Genomic DNA, 16504 nt, shown 5'->3' with positions numbered 1-16504 from the left:
GAGATTTTAAAAAGGCATATCTGATTATGTCACCTCATACTTAGAACACCTCGGTGACCTTCCATTGCACTTAGGATAAAGCCCCAAACCTCTAGTGTGGCCCAGCAGGTTCTGCCTGCTCTGACTCCTCCCCTGTTCTCCTCTCATACGATTTTGAACCTTTTGTTGGTAATCCACCCACACTGGCTTTCTCACCTCCTCCAAAAACCGTACTGCCTCCGTCCCAGGAACCTGATACACACTGTTCACTTTGCCTAAAGCTCTCTTACTCTGACCTACTGATCTACCAGACTCTTGCTTGCCACTGAGTTCTTGCCTTAATTATCACATCGCATCACATCACATCATAGGCCCCCCAGGTGTGGTGGGGGGTCCCCCGCTGTGTGTTGCCATGGTGCCAAGGACTCTCCTTTCTAGTACTTATCACAGTTACATGATTAGTTGATGCATGTCAGTCTTTGAGAGTAGGGATTAGGTCTGTCTTTATTCACCATTAATATCCCTAGTGCCTAGCCCCATACCACAGGAGGCCACTCAGTTCATATTTTTCGAATGAATGAGTGAATTGCTGGAAGGGCGAATGAATGAGCAGGAGATTATTCTTAGCCCCACGGATACCATCACACGTCTGACAGCAGGAATCACCATGTCTGGGGACCCTCTCTAATGCCCTAGCTGCTATAGCTGACCCCCCTGGATGTTGACATCCACCTGATTTGACCTGAACTGACTACACCCACTTCATTCAGTATGGGGCTTTGAACAGAAGTTCACTTCCCCTGGCCAGCCCTACATCCCAGTTATATCTCAACCAGTTCTGGTTCTGTGTGTAGCTTATTCCCATCTTTCTTCTGGCTTTACCATTGAGGTCCAGGGTCTGCCAATGCTGAGGCCAGATTAGGTGTGACATGTGGTAGAGACTCTTGTTTCTTCTATTCAGTTTTTTTTTTTCTAAATAAGACAATCGCCTCATTTTTTATGAGACAGTTACGAGTCCCATTCATCCAAAAGTTGGTGATGCTTTGAAGGCACTGCTCATTACCTTGTCTTAATTCAACTTCCTTCTGTTTTTTTTAAACCTTTTGTTGTGGCATGTGACCTCTTAGACTGTACATATCAGTTCTTGTTCTCTTCCCTGCTGTTGTCTCCTACGAGTGACTAAGTCCCTCTTCTCCCCTTGTTTGCTTGTGACACCACTCATCATGCCCGGTGTTCCTACGTAGCATCCAGTTTTATTCAAACAGTGTGCTGCTCTGTTCTCCTCAGATTTCAGTCTATAGCTTTGTGAATCAGTTGGGTTGGTCTTCTGCCAAGTGAATCTGGTAGCCATCTTGGTCCATTTGAGGAAGCCCCGGGTTGGGCCAAGAGGGGGAGTCAGCACCCAGCTCTTGGGGTCTTCTCTACTCTGTAATGGGGGGTGCTGTGAGGGCCGGCTCTCAGCCACCTTTCACAGCCAGCCCAAGTCTGCTCAACACACCTTCAGTAATTTCAGTGACAACTCCTGTCTCCAGAAGGGACTGAGGGTAGGGAGCCCGCTTTCCTGAGTAGTTAGAATTGTGGTGTTTCCTAGTTGAAAAAACATCTTAGCCATAACTCATCCGTTCTCATCTCCTCTTCCAGGTGCAAACAGTGAGACTCTGAGAAGGTAAATCAGTGGTGCATGGCTGCACCGTTGGTGCCAAAGCCTCCAGTCCAGGGCTTTCCTGTGCTGGGAGAGAGAGGCCTGTTTGTTTTAAGAACCATGTTTCCTACTAGTCAAGAGACACAGAAGTGAGTGGGAGAGCTCATTCTAAAAATCCAGTCTAGCCAACAAGGTTATTAGAGAAGACAGAATTTAAACATTTAGCATTTAGTGTAAATTGTTTTGAAATGGGAGTTAATGTACATATGATGTGAGGGTATTTGTATTGTGAATGATAGTAATATGACAGGAATAGTTTAGGATAGGAAATTGTAAACCTGCCTCTCTGTTGAGATGACTGGCTTTATTTGACCCTGGTAGCAGCTGGGAGGGTATAAATCGTAAACTAGTAGACTCTATACACAGTTCATTTTGTTTTATTTATTTATTTTAAAGATTTTATTTATTTATTTGACCCCGAGAGAGAGAGATAGCGAGAGAGGGAACACAAGCAGGGGGAGTGGGAGAGGGAGAAGCAGGCTTCCCGTGGAGCAGGGAGCCCGATGTGGGGTTCGATCCCAGGACCCTGGGATCATGACCTGAGCCGAAGGCAGACGCATAACGACTGAGCCACCCAGGCGCCCCACACAGTTCATTTTAAATACCCCAGTTTTCTTAAGAAATATTTGAGGTTTACACAGGCTGATGTGAGTACTGATTAGGGTAAAAAAAATGGGTGGAGGCTAAGGGGTGGGAACGTGGAGCTTTCTAATTGTACCCTGCTCCCCAAATAGAGCAGGTGCTCCCGGTAGACACACGGAGCTTTGGCAGAAACCATTGGCTCCCGTCAGGTCACATTACACAGGAGCCTCCAGGCACCACAAGCAGGAAGGAGCCTTTTGTGCGCTGGTTCAGGCTTTGCCCCTGTTAACTTGTTTGCTCCCGTCTCTGCATGAAGTTCAACACCATGTGCATGGTGTGCCTTGTTGTGAGTGATTCTTAGGCAAGCAGGCCCTTCTTCACACCCACGCACATTTAACCAAAGTGTTTACAAAAGGAGGCCCGCTAAGCACAACCACTGTGTTTCGCTTACCTCTCACTGGGCTTTCACACAGCTCCCTCCCACTCTGCTCTCTCCCCGCCCCCACTCAAACTTATTCAAACTTAAGAAAAGATTTCTACCTGTTTTCCTAGAGTCTCTTCATTTTCCTAGGGTGTCTTTTTCCTAACGATCTGCCTCCTTCCTCTCTTTTTTTGACCCCCCAAGTGTTTGGAGTCCAATTATGCAGACATGGAATTACCTTCCAGTCACTTGACAGTATGGATCCTCTCAGAGCCGTGACCCTTTCTATACCGTTGTAGGAGATGAATGGCCACTCCTTCCTTTTCCCCATACTGGTGACTGAACTTCAGAAGCTATGGTCCAACTCAAAGAAGAGAGCTTGCTCTTCTTACGTCCACAGGTTTAAATAAATGGTTGTCTCCATTTTTGCCAGATGCTAAGACACCTTGAGACATGGGAACCACTCTTCCCCAACTAGCATCTGGGAGCATCTCCTGGGTATGTTGCCTTCTGTAGTTTTTGTTTTGGGGGTTTATGGCACAACCTCCATGTAGCCCAAGCAGAAGGAACAGCACTCTAGAAAGAGAACTTATGAAATCCCCTCTGACATTGATGCTCCATGGTTCATTTCTATCTTTAGAGCAGTTTTTAAAGACACAAGTACATGCTTTGACCATTTTTGAATTGTTTATATCTGTCTGTTTTAACTTCCCTAACTGCTTGCCTAAGCTTTTTAAAGGCAGGAAAGGTCTTTTGTGTCCTGTCTGCCCCTTAGGCCATTCCACTGCCACATGGGCATACAGAAGCTGTTGATCACAATAGGAATTGATAATTTGCTGCTTCACCAGAACAGCATGCAAAAACTCCTTTCCCCCTGCCCCTCAAAATCCCTGTTAAGGTGGCAGTAACGACCGTTTGTACTTTGCAGATGGAAAAGGGACGGCTAATGTGAGTCTTGCCCTTGACTTAGTGAGTTGGGAGAGAGACTGTAAAGTGTTCGCAGACCTCTGGGCTCCTAGTGTCACCACACAGTGTTGGTAGTAGTGGTGTCTCTGACAAACTCTGCCTCAGTTAGAACCAATGCTGAAGGATTCTTTTTTTTTTTTCCCCAAGTTTTTATTTAAATTCCAGTTAGTTAACATATAGTGCAGTATTGGTTTCCAGAGTAGAATTCAGTGGTTCATCACCTACATACAACACCCAGTGCTCATCACAACAAGTGCCCTCCTTAAGGTGCATCACCCATGTAGCCCATCCCCCACCTCCCTCCCTCCAGCAGCCCTCAGTTTGTTCTCTACCTTTAAGAGTCTCTTATGGTTTACCCCTCTGTCTGTTCTGAAGGATTCTTTATGTCAAATGACTGGTTCCTTTTTATTCAGCCTGAACCCTAAGTAGCTAGATTTGGTCTGTTCTCACAGAGGAAACCACGATTTCTTCTGGAAGGGTGTAGTTATAGACCCGAGGTGTCTACTGGGTAGCCTGACCTTATGTGCCTGGTGGTGGTTCTTGGTAGATTTGCACAGGTCAATCTGGGGCCCATTTTCTCACTGGTTTCAACCAGGTTCTGGGAGCTCTCTCTTGCCCTAGGCCCTCTGCTGCTTTCTCCCCTCTCTCATTAACCATCTTGCTTGTCACTTCCTGGCTGTGAGTACGGCAGGCCCCTCATAGAGGGAAGACCTGATTTTCTCTCAAGTTTATCTTACAGGTCAAATTCGATCACAAGTTCCCTTTTTAAAACCCCCATTTTAGGTGAGAGCAGAGAAGTTTGGGGGAGAAATAGGGTACAGTCCTATTTAAATGCTCATGTGCTCTTTAGGATTTCAGATTTCCCAAGCACTAAGGAGTATGTGCACATAAAAAAAAAAAAAAAGCAGCACCAAAAGTTTTGTTTTTAAATTGTCATATCTATATAAAAACATATGTCGATACTTTGAATTTCTATAATATGGTCATAAAAATAATATTGATACTGTTTCTGAGGATTGTCATGTAAAAATAGTGAATGATAGTTTTAAAAACACCATAAAATATTTAAAGCTCAACAGTAGTTTTCATTTCTTTTGAACAATTTCTGAGAAAGGAAGTTCACTTATCCTCTGAAAGCTTGTGGGTGCTTAGGAGTAGTTGCTTATAGAGAGTTGCTTCTATCCTCTGAGACACGAAAATCAAGAATATTCTCATTTATGTTGGAGTGGAAGACACGGTGCCTCCCTCTGTGTTCCTCCAGTCAAAGAGACAAACCATCTGGGTGGGGTGGACTGGAGGAGTGGGTTCTATCAGCCCCGTGGGACCTGAAATCAGGGTGAAGACAGTTTCTTGTTTGTGAATGGCTAATTAGTAGGTTTGTCTCAGAACAAGGCCCTACACCTTTCCCTGGTAGCAACCTTAGAATTGACCAGTGATGCCTAAAAACCACCAGTCACCTGCTCTGACTCACCCAAGTTCACAGAGAATCCCAGAAGTCTCAAGTTTCTTCAGGAAGTTGAGTTCCAAAACTGTTTATGAGATCAGGTTAAGGTGACTTTTCTCTATTGTAAGCATTAATAATTGTCCATAACAAAGCAAATATGCTGTAATTGTGTATTTATGATAGGATTATGTTTTCTTGGTGATGGGGCATTTAGGGAATCAAGATATTTTATAGCTCTTTTTTCCGTTACAGGTTTTTTTTTAAAGATTTTGTTTATTTATTTGAGAGAGAGAATGAGAGAGAGAGAGAGAGAGAGAGAGCACATGAGAGGGGTGAGGGTCAGAGGGAGAAGCAGACTCCCTGCTGAGCAGGGAGCTCAATGCGGGACTCGATCCCGGGACTCCAGAATCATGACCTGAGCCGAAGGCAGTCGCTTAACCAACTGAGCCACCCAGGCGCCCTCCATTACAGGTTTGAAAAAAGTTAAGGTGTACATATTAAAAAATATGCTAGACAGATTAGGATTTCTTGGTCGGGGAGAAACCAAGACTAAGAAAGAACACCATTAAAGTTTAATGATCATAAATTAGGGTATTGACGTGACCAACATGGATATAGTCCCCAAATAGTGGACTTCAAAACTACAGGAAGCTTTCTAAAAATTGTCCTTTGCTAGGATAAGAGATTATGGGCTGGAAACATAAATGTAGAATGAAGGTTCAGGAAAGGCAGAGGTTTTAACAATGGTGAACATTTGTTGGGTTCTTCCCATGAGCTCACTCTTTACTACTTTATCTGGTTTGACCTTCATAACAACCTGAGGAGGAAGGTCTTCTTATTTATCCCCATTATACTGACTAGGATGCTTGAAGATTGGATAGATTATATGATTTGTCCACGATCACACAGGCCAGAAACGGTGGAGCTGAGATTGATGATATCATTCACAGCATATTAGAGAAGGCCTTGGGGTGTTGGAGACTGTTACCTTTTTTTTTTTTAATATTTATTTATTTGACAGAGAAAGAGAAAGCTAGAGAGGGAACACGAGCAGGGGGAGTGAGAGAGGGAGAAGCAGGCTCCCGGCCGAGCAGGGAGCCCGATGCGGGGCTCCATCCCAGGACCCCGGGATCATGACCTGAGCTGAAGGCAGACGCTTAACGACTGAGCCACCCAGGCGCCCCACCTTTTTTTTAAGAGATTACTGTCTCCTTTTTATATTATTTCTATGTGACCTAGTGAACCCCAATATGGCAGTTCTTGTGTCTTATTTTTCTATAGTAACTCTCTCTCCTTAAGTAGGTCATTATCATAGAATCTTAGGATAGTCACCCTGAAAAAGATTGGCTGGGTTCTGCAATCTGTCCTCTGGGACAAAAAAACCAAAGAGAGACCTCACTTGTTAAAGATAGTGAGAAGTTATTTTCCCTAATGTTGGATATCTTCAGGAAGGACCGCCACTAAAAACCAAAACTATCCTTTGGTAGACTGTTCTAGTGTATAATCTGGAAGTCAGGGACTTGATGCAGAAACTAAAACCTCACTGATACAACTTCTTTTATTACCTAAGGGGGAGTTAGAGAATGAGTAATTACTACTTCATTATAAAATTTCATTATTCACTCAAGCCACCCTGGGAGGTTCCTTGAATGTTTGTTTATTGAGCACTTACTATGTGCCAGGCATCACACCAAATTGTGTTGAGTCTGATCTTAGAAAACTTGAAGAATAACACTAGACAACCCAGCCCCCCTGGATCATTTAGAGTCAGATTTTTAATTATTTTGAATGATAACGATGATTTGCCACTCCCTGTATATTATTTAATCCTTACAACAACTCTGAGATAGTATTATCATACCCATTTTACAGGTGAAGTGATTAAAGCTCAGCAACATTAAGAAACATAATAACTCTTGTCACACAACAGGGCCTTGACCATGTGAGCTCCTAAAGAGAATAGTAATAATTTTAATATAGCACTTGACAGTTACCGAATGCTTTTAGTTAAATTATCTCATTTACTTTTGTGACAAATATGGTAGTCGTTGTTATGATACTCATTTTACAGATAACAATAATAACTTGTATTTATGACATACTTCATATGTACCAGGAATGCCAGATAACTCATCAGATAAGGCCAGTTCATGGAATGCTCCCAGCAACCCTAAGAAGCATCATTATTCCCATTTTACAGATGAGCTGTTGAGGCCCCCGAAGTTTAAGTGGCTCACTCCAGCACAGTGGGGAGCTTGTCTGCCCAGTGAGGGCACAGGACCATTTTGTTATATTCACTTTACCATGTTGTGCTCCCTTATTTCCAGAGGAGGAGACTAAGATTCAGAGAATTCCCTACCACAGCTGAGGCCACACAGCTTATAAATAGCAGAGTCGGGCTTCCAACTCCTATCCTTTCGCCAGAAAGCCTACTGGTTCTCCCTATAGACTGGGCTGCCCCTCTGTGCAAGGAGAACTGAAAGGCTGCCCAGAGTAAGTTCCCCGATTCCTCTGTGATATGTTTTAAAGGTTAATCATTTTAGTCATTCTTTACACTTCTTTGTATTTTCCCCCATTTTTAGGCAGGGAGCCCTGTACTTCCGCTAACGGCATCACGTGCAGGTTAAACTACTTGCTCCGGAAGTCACCCGGCCAAGTTAGGTCAGAACTCAAACCCAAACCGGAGTCCTCTGCGCCCAGCCCGGTTATCTCCATGACTCTTGTCCCTCTCGTCTGTTGAAACTGTGGCCTGAGAGAAGGCCTGGCTCTTACGGGATTGCCTTCTGGTGCTGTAAGGAGTGCATCCTTTTCCATCTGAAGGTCATTTACATTTCTCAGAAATGTAATGAATTACATTAATGGTTAAAACAAGGAAGCATGTCAGTATCAGATACATAACAAGGACCACTCACTCTGATTTGAAATGTTGCCAATCTATACAATCTCAGCCTTGAACTTTTTAAAGCACGAAAGTTCATTACTTTAATGACCAAGTCCACTTTCTGAAGGAAAAGTTTATGTTAACCATTTACAGTACTATACTTTTATCCAAATTACGAACTCCAGTAAATGTTCCCTAAAATTGAGCTGGATGAAATTTTTCTGTGTATCTGTTGATATAGTAAACATCAGATAAATATCCAGATGTATTTAATTATTTTGACTCAGTATGTCCTATTTAGACAGGCTTTAAATAAATTGTTTCTGAATTGAACAAATAAACAAGAAGTGGCTGAAACTAACTGGCTTTGATTGTATGGAAAAACCGAGAGGCTTTAAAAGAGGGATCATTTCAGAAATACCCAAGTCTTGTTATACTCATTTTTAGTTTTAGAGATAAGTTTGCATTGACTATTCAAACATATTAATAGTTTTAAAAAAATTAAGCTTTTCATTTTCAGAGGCTGATAGGTGTTAGGGGAATAATTTTAAACCTGTTCCAAATGTATTAGTGCCAATTCACATTGTTTTAACGGTGGGACTATCCTTGTGTCACCAAGAGTCCTTTTTGAAAAAAGACAAGAATCAATACTTACTGAGTGCCTCTTTGTGCTAGTCATCTCTTCGTGGTTTTCTCATGTAATTCTCATATCCCTGTGATTCAGACATAATTTACCCCCCCAACCTCTTTTATAGATAAGGGAACCGAGGCTCAGAGTTGCTGAGTAATTAACCGAAGATCACACAGCTAGAAAGTAGAAGTCTCAGACTTGAACCTAATTCTGCACATTCCGAAGTCCCTGAATATTCTAATACACAGTGCTGTCTTGTGAACAGCCTTGTGTATTAGAATTTTTAAAATTAGCAAAACATTTTAAAATTAGCAAAAAAAAAAGTAAAGAGAAGTTTGCTTATGAATCTGTTTGATTAGCCCTCCAGTAAGAACAAAACAGTTTGAAATACACACTGTAAATATACAGCAAATTTACCTTTTTTACTTATGTAGACTGAAGCTCCTTTGATAAATGTACTTGGCCTTGAGCTTGTGCCTCCCGGAAACCCCATGGAGATACATCAAAAGATACTGTTAATGCTCAGCAGTTAACCCTAACAAGTTGGCTGCCCATTATTTTTATTATTACAGTGACTGTAGGTAACACTAGGCTATATTCCAAACATGTGGCATCTTTAAAACAGATTCCAGTAGGATGAAAGCCGTGTCTCTGCTCTTCTGTTTTGGGTCATTTTCTTACTGTCAGAAACTCCTATGCTTAACATTGAAACTGGATGGTCTTGAAGCTTTTCAGTTTTGTTTTTTTTTAAAGAGAGAGGGGGTGGGGGAGGGGCAGAGGGAGAGGGAGAGGGAGAATCATAAGCAGACTGCACACTCAGCACAGAGCCTGACACAGGGCTCCATCTCACCGCCCTGAGATCAGGACCCTGAGATCATGACCTGAGCTGAAATCAAGAGGCGGACCCTTAACCAACTGAGCCACCCAGGAGCCCTGAAGCTTTTCAGCTCTTTTTTTTTTTTAAGGATTTTATTTATTTATTCATGATAGACAGAGAGAATGAGGCAGAGGCAGAGGGAGAAGCAGGCTCCCCAAGGAGCAGGGAGCCTGATGCGGGACTCGATCCCAGCATCCTGGGATCATAACCTGAGCCGAAGGCAGATGCTTAACCATCTGAGCCACCCAGGTGCCCCTGAAGCTTTTCAGTTTCTAATGGCAGTTGACTTTGAAATTAAGTTTGTCTCTTTCTTAAAGGTTATTTTCTGGGGTAGCTTTAGCATGAGAATCCTATAACGGGCTGCCCTCCTTTGTGTTCTTCTCACATGCTGCTCCCTCTGTTCTCCTCTCTACCCCCAACCTCCTAACGCTCCCCCACCCCCAGCTAGAAAGTGCCATTCATTGACCTGCCTGGAAAGAAAGCGAAAATCGTGGAATCCTACACTTTGTAAACCAAAGAGCACATCTGAAAGATAATAGCCGGAAATGGAGCAGTCTACCTGTTCTTTAACCAAGTTGGTGGTTCAAAGCAATTCTATCTTAAGAAAAAAAGACAAGAATAATATGTCTTCCTTGAAGTAATATGAGAAGATACAGAAAATAAATAAAGTAGAATTCAACTTTGTAAAGATAACTGAAGCAGATTGTTTTTTAGATGGCCGTTAGCCTTTCCAAATAGAAATACTGATGTGTGAGAGAGAAGAGGCATGGTCCCATTTTGTCACACTCATCGAGCCTGGGAGTCCAGAAAGTTGTGTGCCATGCAGGGCCTGAAAGGGTGGGGTCATAGGAAATAAACACTCCTTATAGAGTCTCATTTTTCTCTTGCTTTATCCTTTCTCAGTTTGGGCGTGCCTGTTCGAAGTCCACAGTGGCCGGTGCACTAAAGACTTTTCTTCTTTTTCCCAGACCCCAGGCAGGCACAGTCTTCCCCACCGTGGTCCTACGACCAGTCTTACCCCTCCTACCTGAGCCAGATGACGTCCCCGTCCATTCACTCCACCACCCCGCTGTCTTCCACGCGGGGCACGGGGCTTCCCGCCATCACCGACGTGCCCAGGCGCATTTCAGGTAAAGACCACACTTTAACTACAAGCCCACTCCCGTGCAGGGGTGGGGCTGGGGTGTAGGATGGGCTGAAGCTCCAGGAACTCTTTATTAGAGGTGTGTGGGCAAGGGTACGACAGTTGGTAAAACCGGGTCCTCTGAATGACGGGGTTATCAAGTCCTTGAACATTTTAAATTAAAAGACTCAAAGCCCACCAGAGCTGGCATCATTCTCTTAAGATGACTTTGAATGCCGCCCAGTTTTGGTCCTGCTGAATTGTGGCCCCTTTGGTGGGCGCTGTCTCAACTGGGGCCTTCTCCTGAGGGTCTTATGCCAGGCCTTCCTCTGCTTGCGTTCCTTTCTCTTCTCAGCATCCGCCTGTAAACCAGATTACAGACCAGTGGCACAGCCTTCCATCTCTAGAGCCTCTTAACCCCCAGAAGTCCAAGCTGGCTCGTTCTGAGAGCGAGCACCTGCAAACTTAAGATCCTTATCAGAAGCTAGTCATTTGAAGTGTGGCGAGGCCTGGAAGAATCTTAAAAGGCCATGTGTGGCCTCTGAGGGCCAAGTCCAGACTGAGGTAGCCTCTCCACGAACCGTCTAGCACGCCACGGTCGCTCTCGACATGGCGGCCCGGTGCTCACACATCCATTATTCCAGAGGCACCGCAGAAACGTGTGGCTCATGGCGGAAGTGCATGAGGCGAGCATTCTGGCCTCTTCTCTCACTATCACGGAGAGAATTCACCCTAGAGAGCCAGAAAGTGTACACAGCCTTCACACTGGCAAGTAGAGAAAAGTTAACGGCTCTCGGCCAACCGTATGAGTCCCGTGAATAAGAAAAAAAAAAGTCTCCCAGTACAGCCCTGACACGCGGACTAGAGCACGCCCCCCCCCCAAATACAGGAGTAGACCCACTGAGGCACACACAGGTGGATCCTCTATGCGTCAGACACTCTGCTCAGCGTTCGCGCTCCGTGCACCTGTTTGACTCCTGGCCAGGTTAATGCCTCTCTTTCTTTCTCTTTGTGTTTCTGTCTCTGTTTCTCTCCCTCTCTCATTTTCTGCAAAGCTCGAAGCCGCTACTCACTCCGCTGAGTTGCATCACTGACAAGCTGAAGCTCCACCAGCAGGCTTGCAGGTTTTGATTAGTTCAGACTCCTTTATTTCTTTCCACTTGGGAGGAGGGAAGGCTTTGTTTCTCGAGCGAATGGCAGGAAAGGGCTCTCTGGTCCTAGTGCCTGCACATTTTCTACAGCAGATGGACTCCCGGAGGGGTGAGTAGGGTAAGAAGAGGGGCGGAGGGAGAACCACGAGAGTCTTTGGAAAACCATGTTACCCCTTTTCATTATGACTGCTGTTACTATTTTTATGAATCATGTGGTATATCTTGGGGGAATTGTGCAGAGTATAGAATTTTAGTTATCATTTCCCTTGACAGGAATGACTACCTCCTTTAGGCAAACGCCAGTTAAAGACACGAGAAGGGATGAGTAAGGTGCAGTAAGGGGAGAACAAGGGCCGCTGTGGGATCAGAGGCACAGGGCTGGACGGTGTTGAATGAGTTCTGGTCATTCCTTCTGTATTTTCTACCGAGGCTGTTTTGTTTCACGTTGGGCCAAAATGACGCTGGGCCAGGACAGATTTGTGCAAACTTGCTTCTGTTTCGGGTCCTCTGGGGCCTCCATCTGTCCAACCCTCTGTGGCTGAAGCAGATTTTGCTGTTTGTCCTCTGGCTGTACCTAGAGGAAAAAACCTCAGGGAGCGATTGCAGCTTTAGAGACACTGCTCTAGAGCGTTTTCTCACCCAGGTGCATTCGCATCAGATTCAGTGGGAAAACCATTGGAAAGAACACTGGAAACACGCCGCATAAATGCGTAGTTGCTGTGGTTCGTCATTTACATGTGTCCTATAGAACAGCGAGATTACTTTGAGTCCACTGATGCCTATTTAAAACATTTCCATAGGCCCATACCACACAACTCTGCCCATTTCACAGAAGAGGCAGTAGGGGCAGAAACGGGTGAATTATCCAGCCGCATATTGATCTGAGGCCAAGGGTAGGGACAAACCTCTGCTCTAAACTAGTTTCAAACTGAGTTTAGTCCAGTTTTTTCCTCCCGCCCCAAACATCTTTCTGAGTCGTTCCTGGCCAAGTAACGTGGTGCCAGGGTGGGAGGTTCTGTGTAAACATTAAAGGGAGGAGAACAGAAAATCCCTCTTGTCAGCATGTTGGGAAACAGGAAGAAAGAACTAGATAGGGACTGTCAGGAAACTGAAGGAACCGTGATTTACCTGACCTTGCTCTTGGGTGCAGGGCTGTGCCCGCACCCCACAGTACTGCCCGGTGGGCTTGGGGACCACGTCAGTCGGCGTGAGCGCCATTTTCGCCTCCCTGGGGGCTGGTCCCAGGGACCTCCCGAGAATGGAGCCCATCTCGTGGGTTCCAAGGTGTCACCTTGCAGAGTTTCTGTCTTATGCCCCCCGATATCTAAAGCTGTCCCTAAGGTCTAGGATGCTTTCTCTCTATAACATGGAAAGCTAAAATACTAAACTTCATCTCCATCTCTAGGCAGTCCTGTGTTCCCTTTTTGTGATGCTTTCCAGAGCAGTTCATGCTTTTGTGTAGAGAACTCAGTTCTCATCTCCTTATATGAAGGGGACACAAAAATACTCTCATAGGATCATGGGTGAGAAAGAAGTCCTTACTTGTAGGGTAGGACTGGAGGTTCAGACTCAGGTTTGAGTCCCACCCAGCTCATGCACATAGCAGGCAAGTTCCTTACTTCTCTGAAACTTAGCTTTCTTATTTGTAAAATAAAGATATAATATTAATCTGCTAGGGTTACCATGAGGATCCAGTGAAATGCTTTATGTAAAGTGCTGTCTGCACACTGCATACGCACTATGGGCTCAACAGATTGTAGCTGATATTACGAAGCAAAAGTTGTTTTGTAATAATTGCTTACCTGTATATAATTTGCAGGCAAGTCCTAGCTTAAATGAGTCAAGTGGGTAAAAATCTGAACTCTTAAAGGGGATTATTTGCTTTGTAAAATGGATCCACCACAGAGCATAGTTAAAACAAACAAACAAAATTTAAATATTTAAATGAATGAATACCCAGATGGCATTCATAAAGCACTGCACACAGTACCTAGCACATAGAAGCGCTCAATGTTCGCTATCATTATTACTGTATAGATTTAGAATGAATGTGTATAGAGCTAAAAGCAGTTGGGAGCCATTCACAAAAGGTCAATGACACACTAGGAGAAAATAACTATTTCATTATAATGTTGGAAAAATAGCAGGATCATGTTCTTCTCTGAGGGATCATAGGAATAACAGCAACCAGAAAGATCTTTCAGAAAGTACCGTTCCTAAAGAAATTCCATTTCATCCTGAAAGACCATTCCGAAGAAAGGCCATCACTTAATATACTTAAAGATCTTCAGAGAATCCAATTTTACAACTTCCTTTCTGGGTATCTCCCCTGAGTAATTTTTCTTTTTTTTTTTTTTTAAAGATTTTATTTATTTATTTGAGAGAGGGAATGAGATAGAGAGAGCATGAGAGGGGGGAGGGTCAGAGGGAGAAGCAGACTCCCCGCTGAGCAGGGAGCCCGATGCGGGACTCGATCCCGGGACTCCAGGATCATGACCTGAGCCGAAGGCAGTCGCCCAACCAACTCTGCCACCCAGGCGCCCTTCCCCTGAGTAATTTTTCAAGTGTAGCTACAAATGTTAGACCTTAATGAATTACAATAATGACAGTGATGGATGCTGTATTGTGTTGTCCCCGCCGTGGCCCTCATGGAAGCAAGGTATAGATAGAACAAGATGATAAACCTATGTTACCCACAGTCCCTACTTGACCACCAGAAAAGATGCAAAGCCAGATGTCTTGGAGTTCATCGGCGCAAAACAAACACTCAGGACATATTTCCTTAACCTGGAATAGCCTTCAATATTGTAACAAAAACAATAGCAGCAGTCATAGGTTTATGACTAAACAATAAATTTCTGTCATGTAATTGATCAGTAGGGCTTCCCTTACTGTAATGAGTTTAATTCATGTTCAGCTGAATTAGAGAAATCAAACGCTTCTTACCAGAAACCGGTCTGGAGACATGAGGGAGCAGGAGGCGGGGTAGGTTCCCCTCCCCTCCCATACTCACGACGATAAGCACGGCCTTATCACCGAACAGTCTGTGTTTAAGTAGCATCCTCCACCCCTGAGGGATTTTATACATTATCTCATTTCATCTTTTTTTTTTTTCAGGGAGGAATTTTTTTTTTTAAGATTTTATTTACTGATTTGAGAGAGAGAGAGGGAGAGAGCACAAGCAGGGGGAGTGGCAGGCAGAGGGAGAAGCAGGTCCCCCACCGAGCAGGGAGGCCGATGCGGGGCTCGATCCCAGGACCCTGGGATCATGACCTGAGCTGAAAGCAGCCACCTAACCAACTGAGCCACCTAGGCGTCCCTATCTCATTTCATTTTATAGGATCCTAAAAGAATATTCACTATACAGAGGTAGCCAAAATTGTTTCTCACTGATTCTATCAAAGAGCAAGGTGTGGCAAGGTGAGGACAAGTAAGCCTGACAACAACCCCGACCACTGTGTGTCTTTATCATTGTCATAATGTTATCACCTGTGCATCTTTGATGTTCAAAGCACTTGTGAGGCTTGGCACAAAGATGATAATTACTTTTCTGCAGGTCATTACAAAATACTATGTAAGTAAATAATTACAGACTTTGAAAATGTATTTTATGTAATTACCCAATACGAAAAGAAACACAACTGTTTCTTTGACTTGTGGGTCAGAGTGTGAGCTATTGCCAGTCTCCAGAAGGAAGGAGACCCTCCGTAAGTTTATTCTCTGCAGATAACGCGTCCCCTGCCCCACATGTCCGAGTAAAGCTGGACGTAAGTCTGAGCTGAGTAAAGCTCAGATTGACCGAAGTCTACCACTCTTCGGCATATGTGAAGTAGAAGGGACTCATACAGACATTTTTCTGTGGTCTTGGTCATTGTGCCCATGGACCTCTCTGTTTTCGGGAGGTCTCTTAGAGAGTTAGGATACGCGAATTAGAGACACAAGGGTAGGGTCATATGTGATGTCCACCTCCATTACTCGGGGAGAGGCCAATGCAGGTTGTGTGGACGATCTTTTTCTACAGTTGTAGGATTTTTTTTTTTTTTTTTACATGAGGCAGTAAAGAACTGCAATCTTTTTGAAGGTTAACATATTTTTTGTTTGTTTCAGCAAATGGTCTTGAATTTCTTCTTTCAAAATATTTAAATATCAAAACATTCCACTTAATCAGCTGCCCAGGACTATTCAGGATGTCTGTTTTATGACTCTTAGTCGCTAAAGTATAGTATTTCCAAAGGTCAGCAGAATAGGCGTTAGTCTAATAAATAAAGTTACTAAAAATTATTTTATTACTACCACAAAATCGAGAAATTGCCAGTGGAAAAACCCCATTTGATCATTCAAGGCCTATCGGTAGGGGTTGTCTCATATGATTTCAAACCGGGCGGTGGTTGATGCAGTTCAGTTTTAAATGTCCCTTATAACCGAGTTTCTGTCAAGTCCCCTGAGTCCAGTTTTGAAATGAGCCGCTTCGGTAATGTGCCAAGTATATGTGGACATTTATTTTCACAGGGCCACTCTTAACTCACAGGAGGGAGTGACGCCTTAAGAGAGGTTAAAAGGAAAACTCCAGCAATTAATACTAATAAACCAGAAAGTTAAAGCAACTATAATAAAACACTAGAACGTCTACTTTTTTACTACAGAACCATTCCTTTATTAAGAGCCACCTGTTTGGTAGACACGCCTCTGCCACAACAGCCACGGGCAAGTAGTTAAGTTTAATAGGAGCCACTCTTATTTTGAAGAA

At 43.9% G+C, this 16504-nt stretch overlaps 1 protein-coding gene across 5 annotated transcripts in view; it reads left to right on the top strand.

The window, feature by feature from the left end:
• Nucleotides 1-16504, top strand: part of RUNX2 (RUNX family transcription factor 2) — a 227880-nt gene that overhangs the window by 76385 nt on the left and 134991 nt on the right. For all 5 annotated transcript variants that reach the window (XM_088023951.1, XM_088023954.1, XM_088023952.1 and 2 more), the window contains one exon: nt 10452-10613. In XM_088023951.1, the coding sequence (XP_087880077.1) occupies nt 10452-10613 (162 nt within the window). The remainder of the gene's footprint in view (nt 1-10451; nt 10614-16504) is intronic.

The sequence above is a fragment of the Eumetopias jubatus genome, unplaced genomic scaffold (genome assembly GCF_037043125.1).
Source record: "Eumetopias jubatus isolate StellerSeaLion01/CBP00866 unplaced genomic scaffold, mEumJub1_p1.0 scaffold_6, whole genome shotgun sequence".
Lineage (NCBI taxonomy): Eukaryota > Metazoa > Chordata > Mammalia > Carnivora > Otariidae > Eumetopias > Eumetopias jubatus.
The sequence above is the reverse complement of the archived record's forward strand: the minus strand, read 5'-3'. Positions and strand labels throughout refer to the sequence as shown.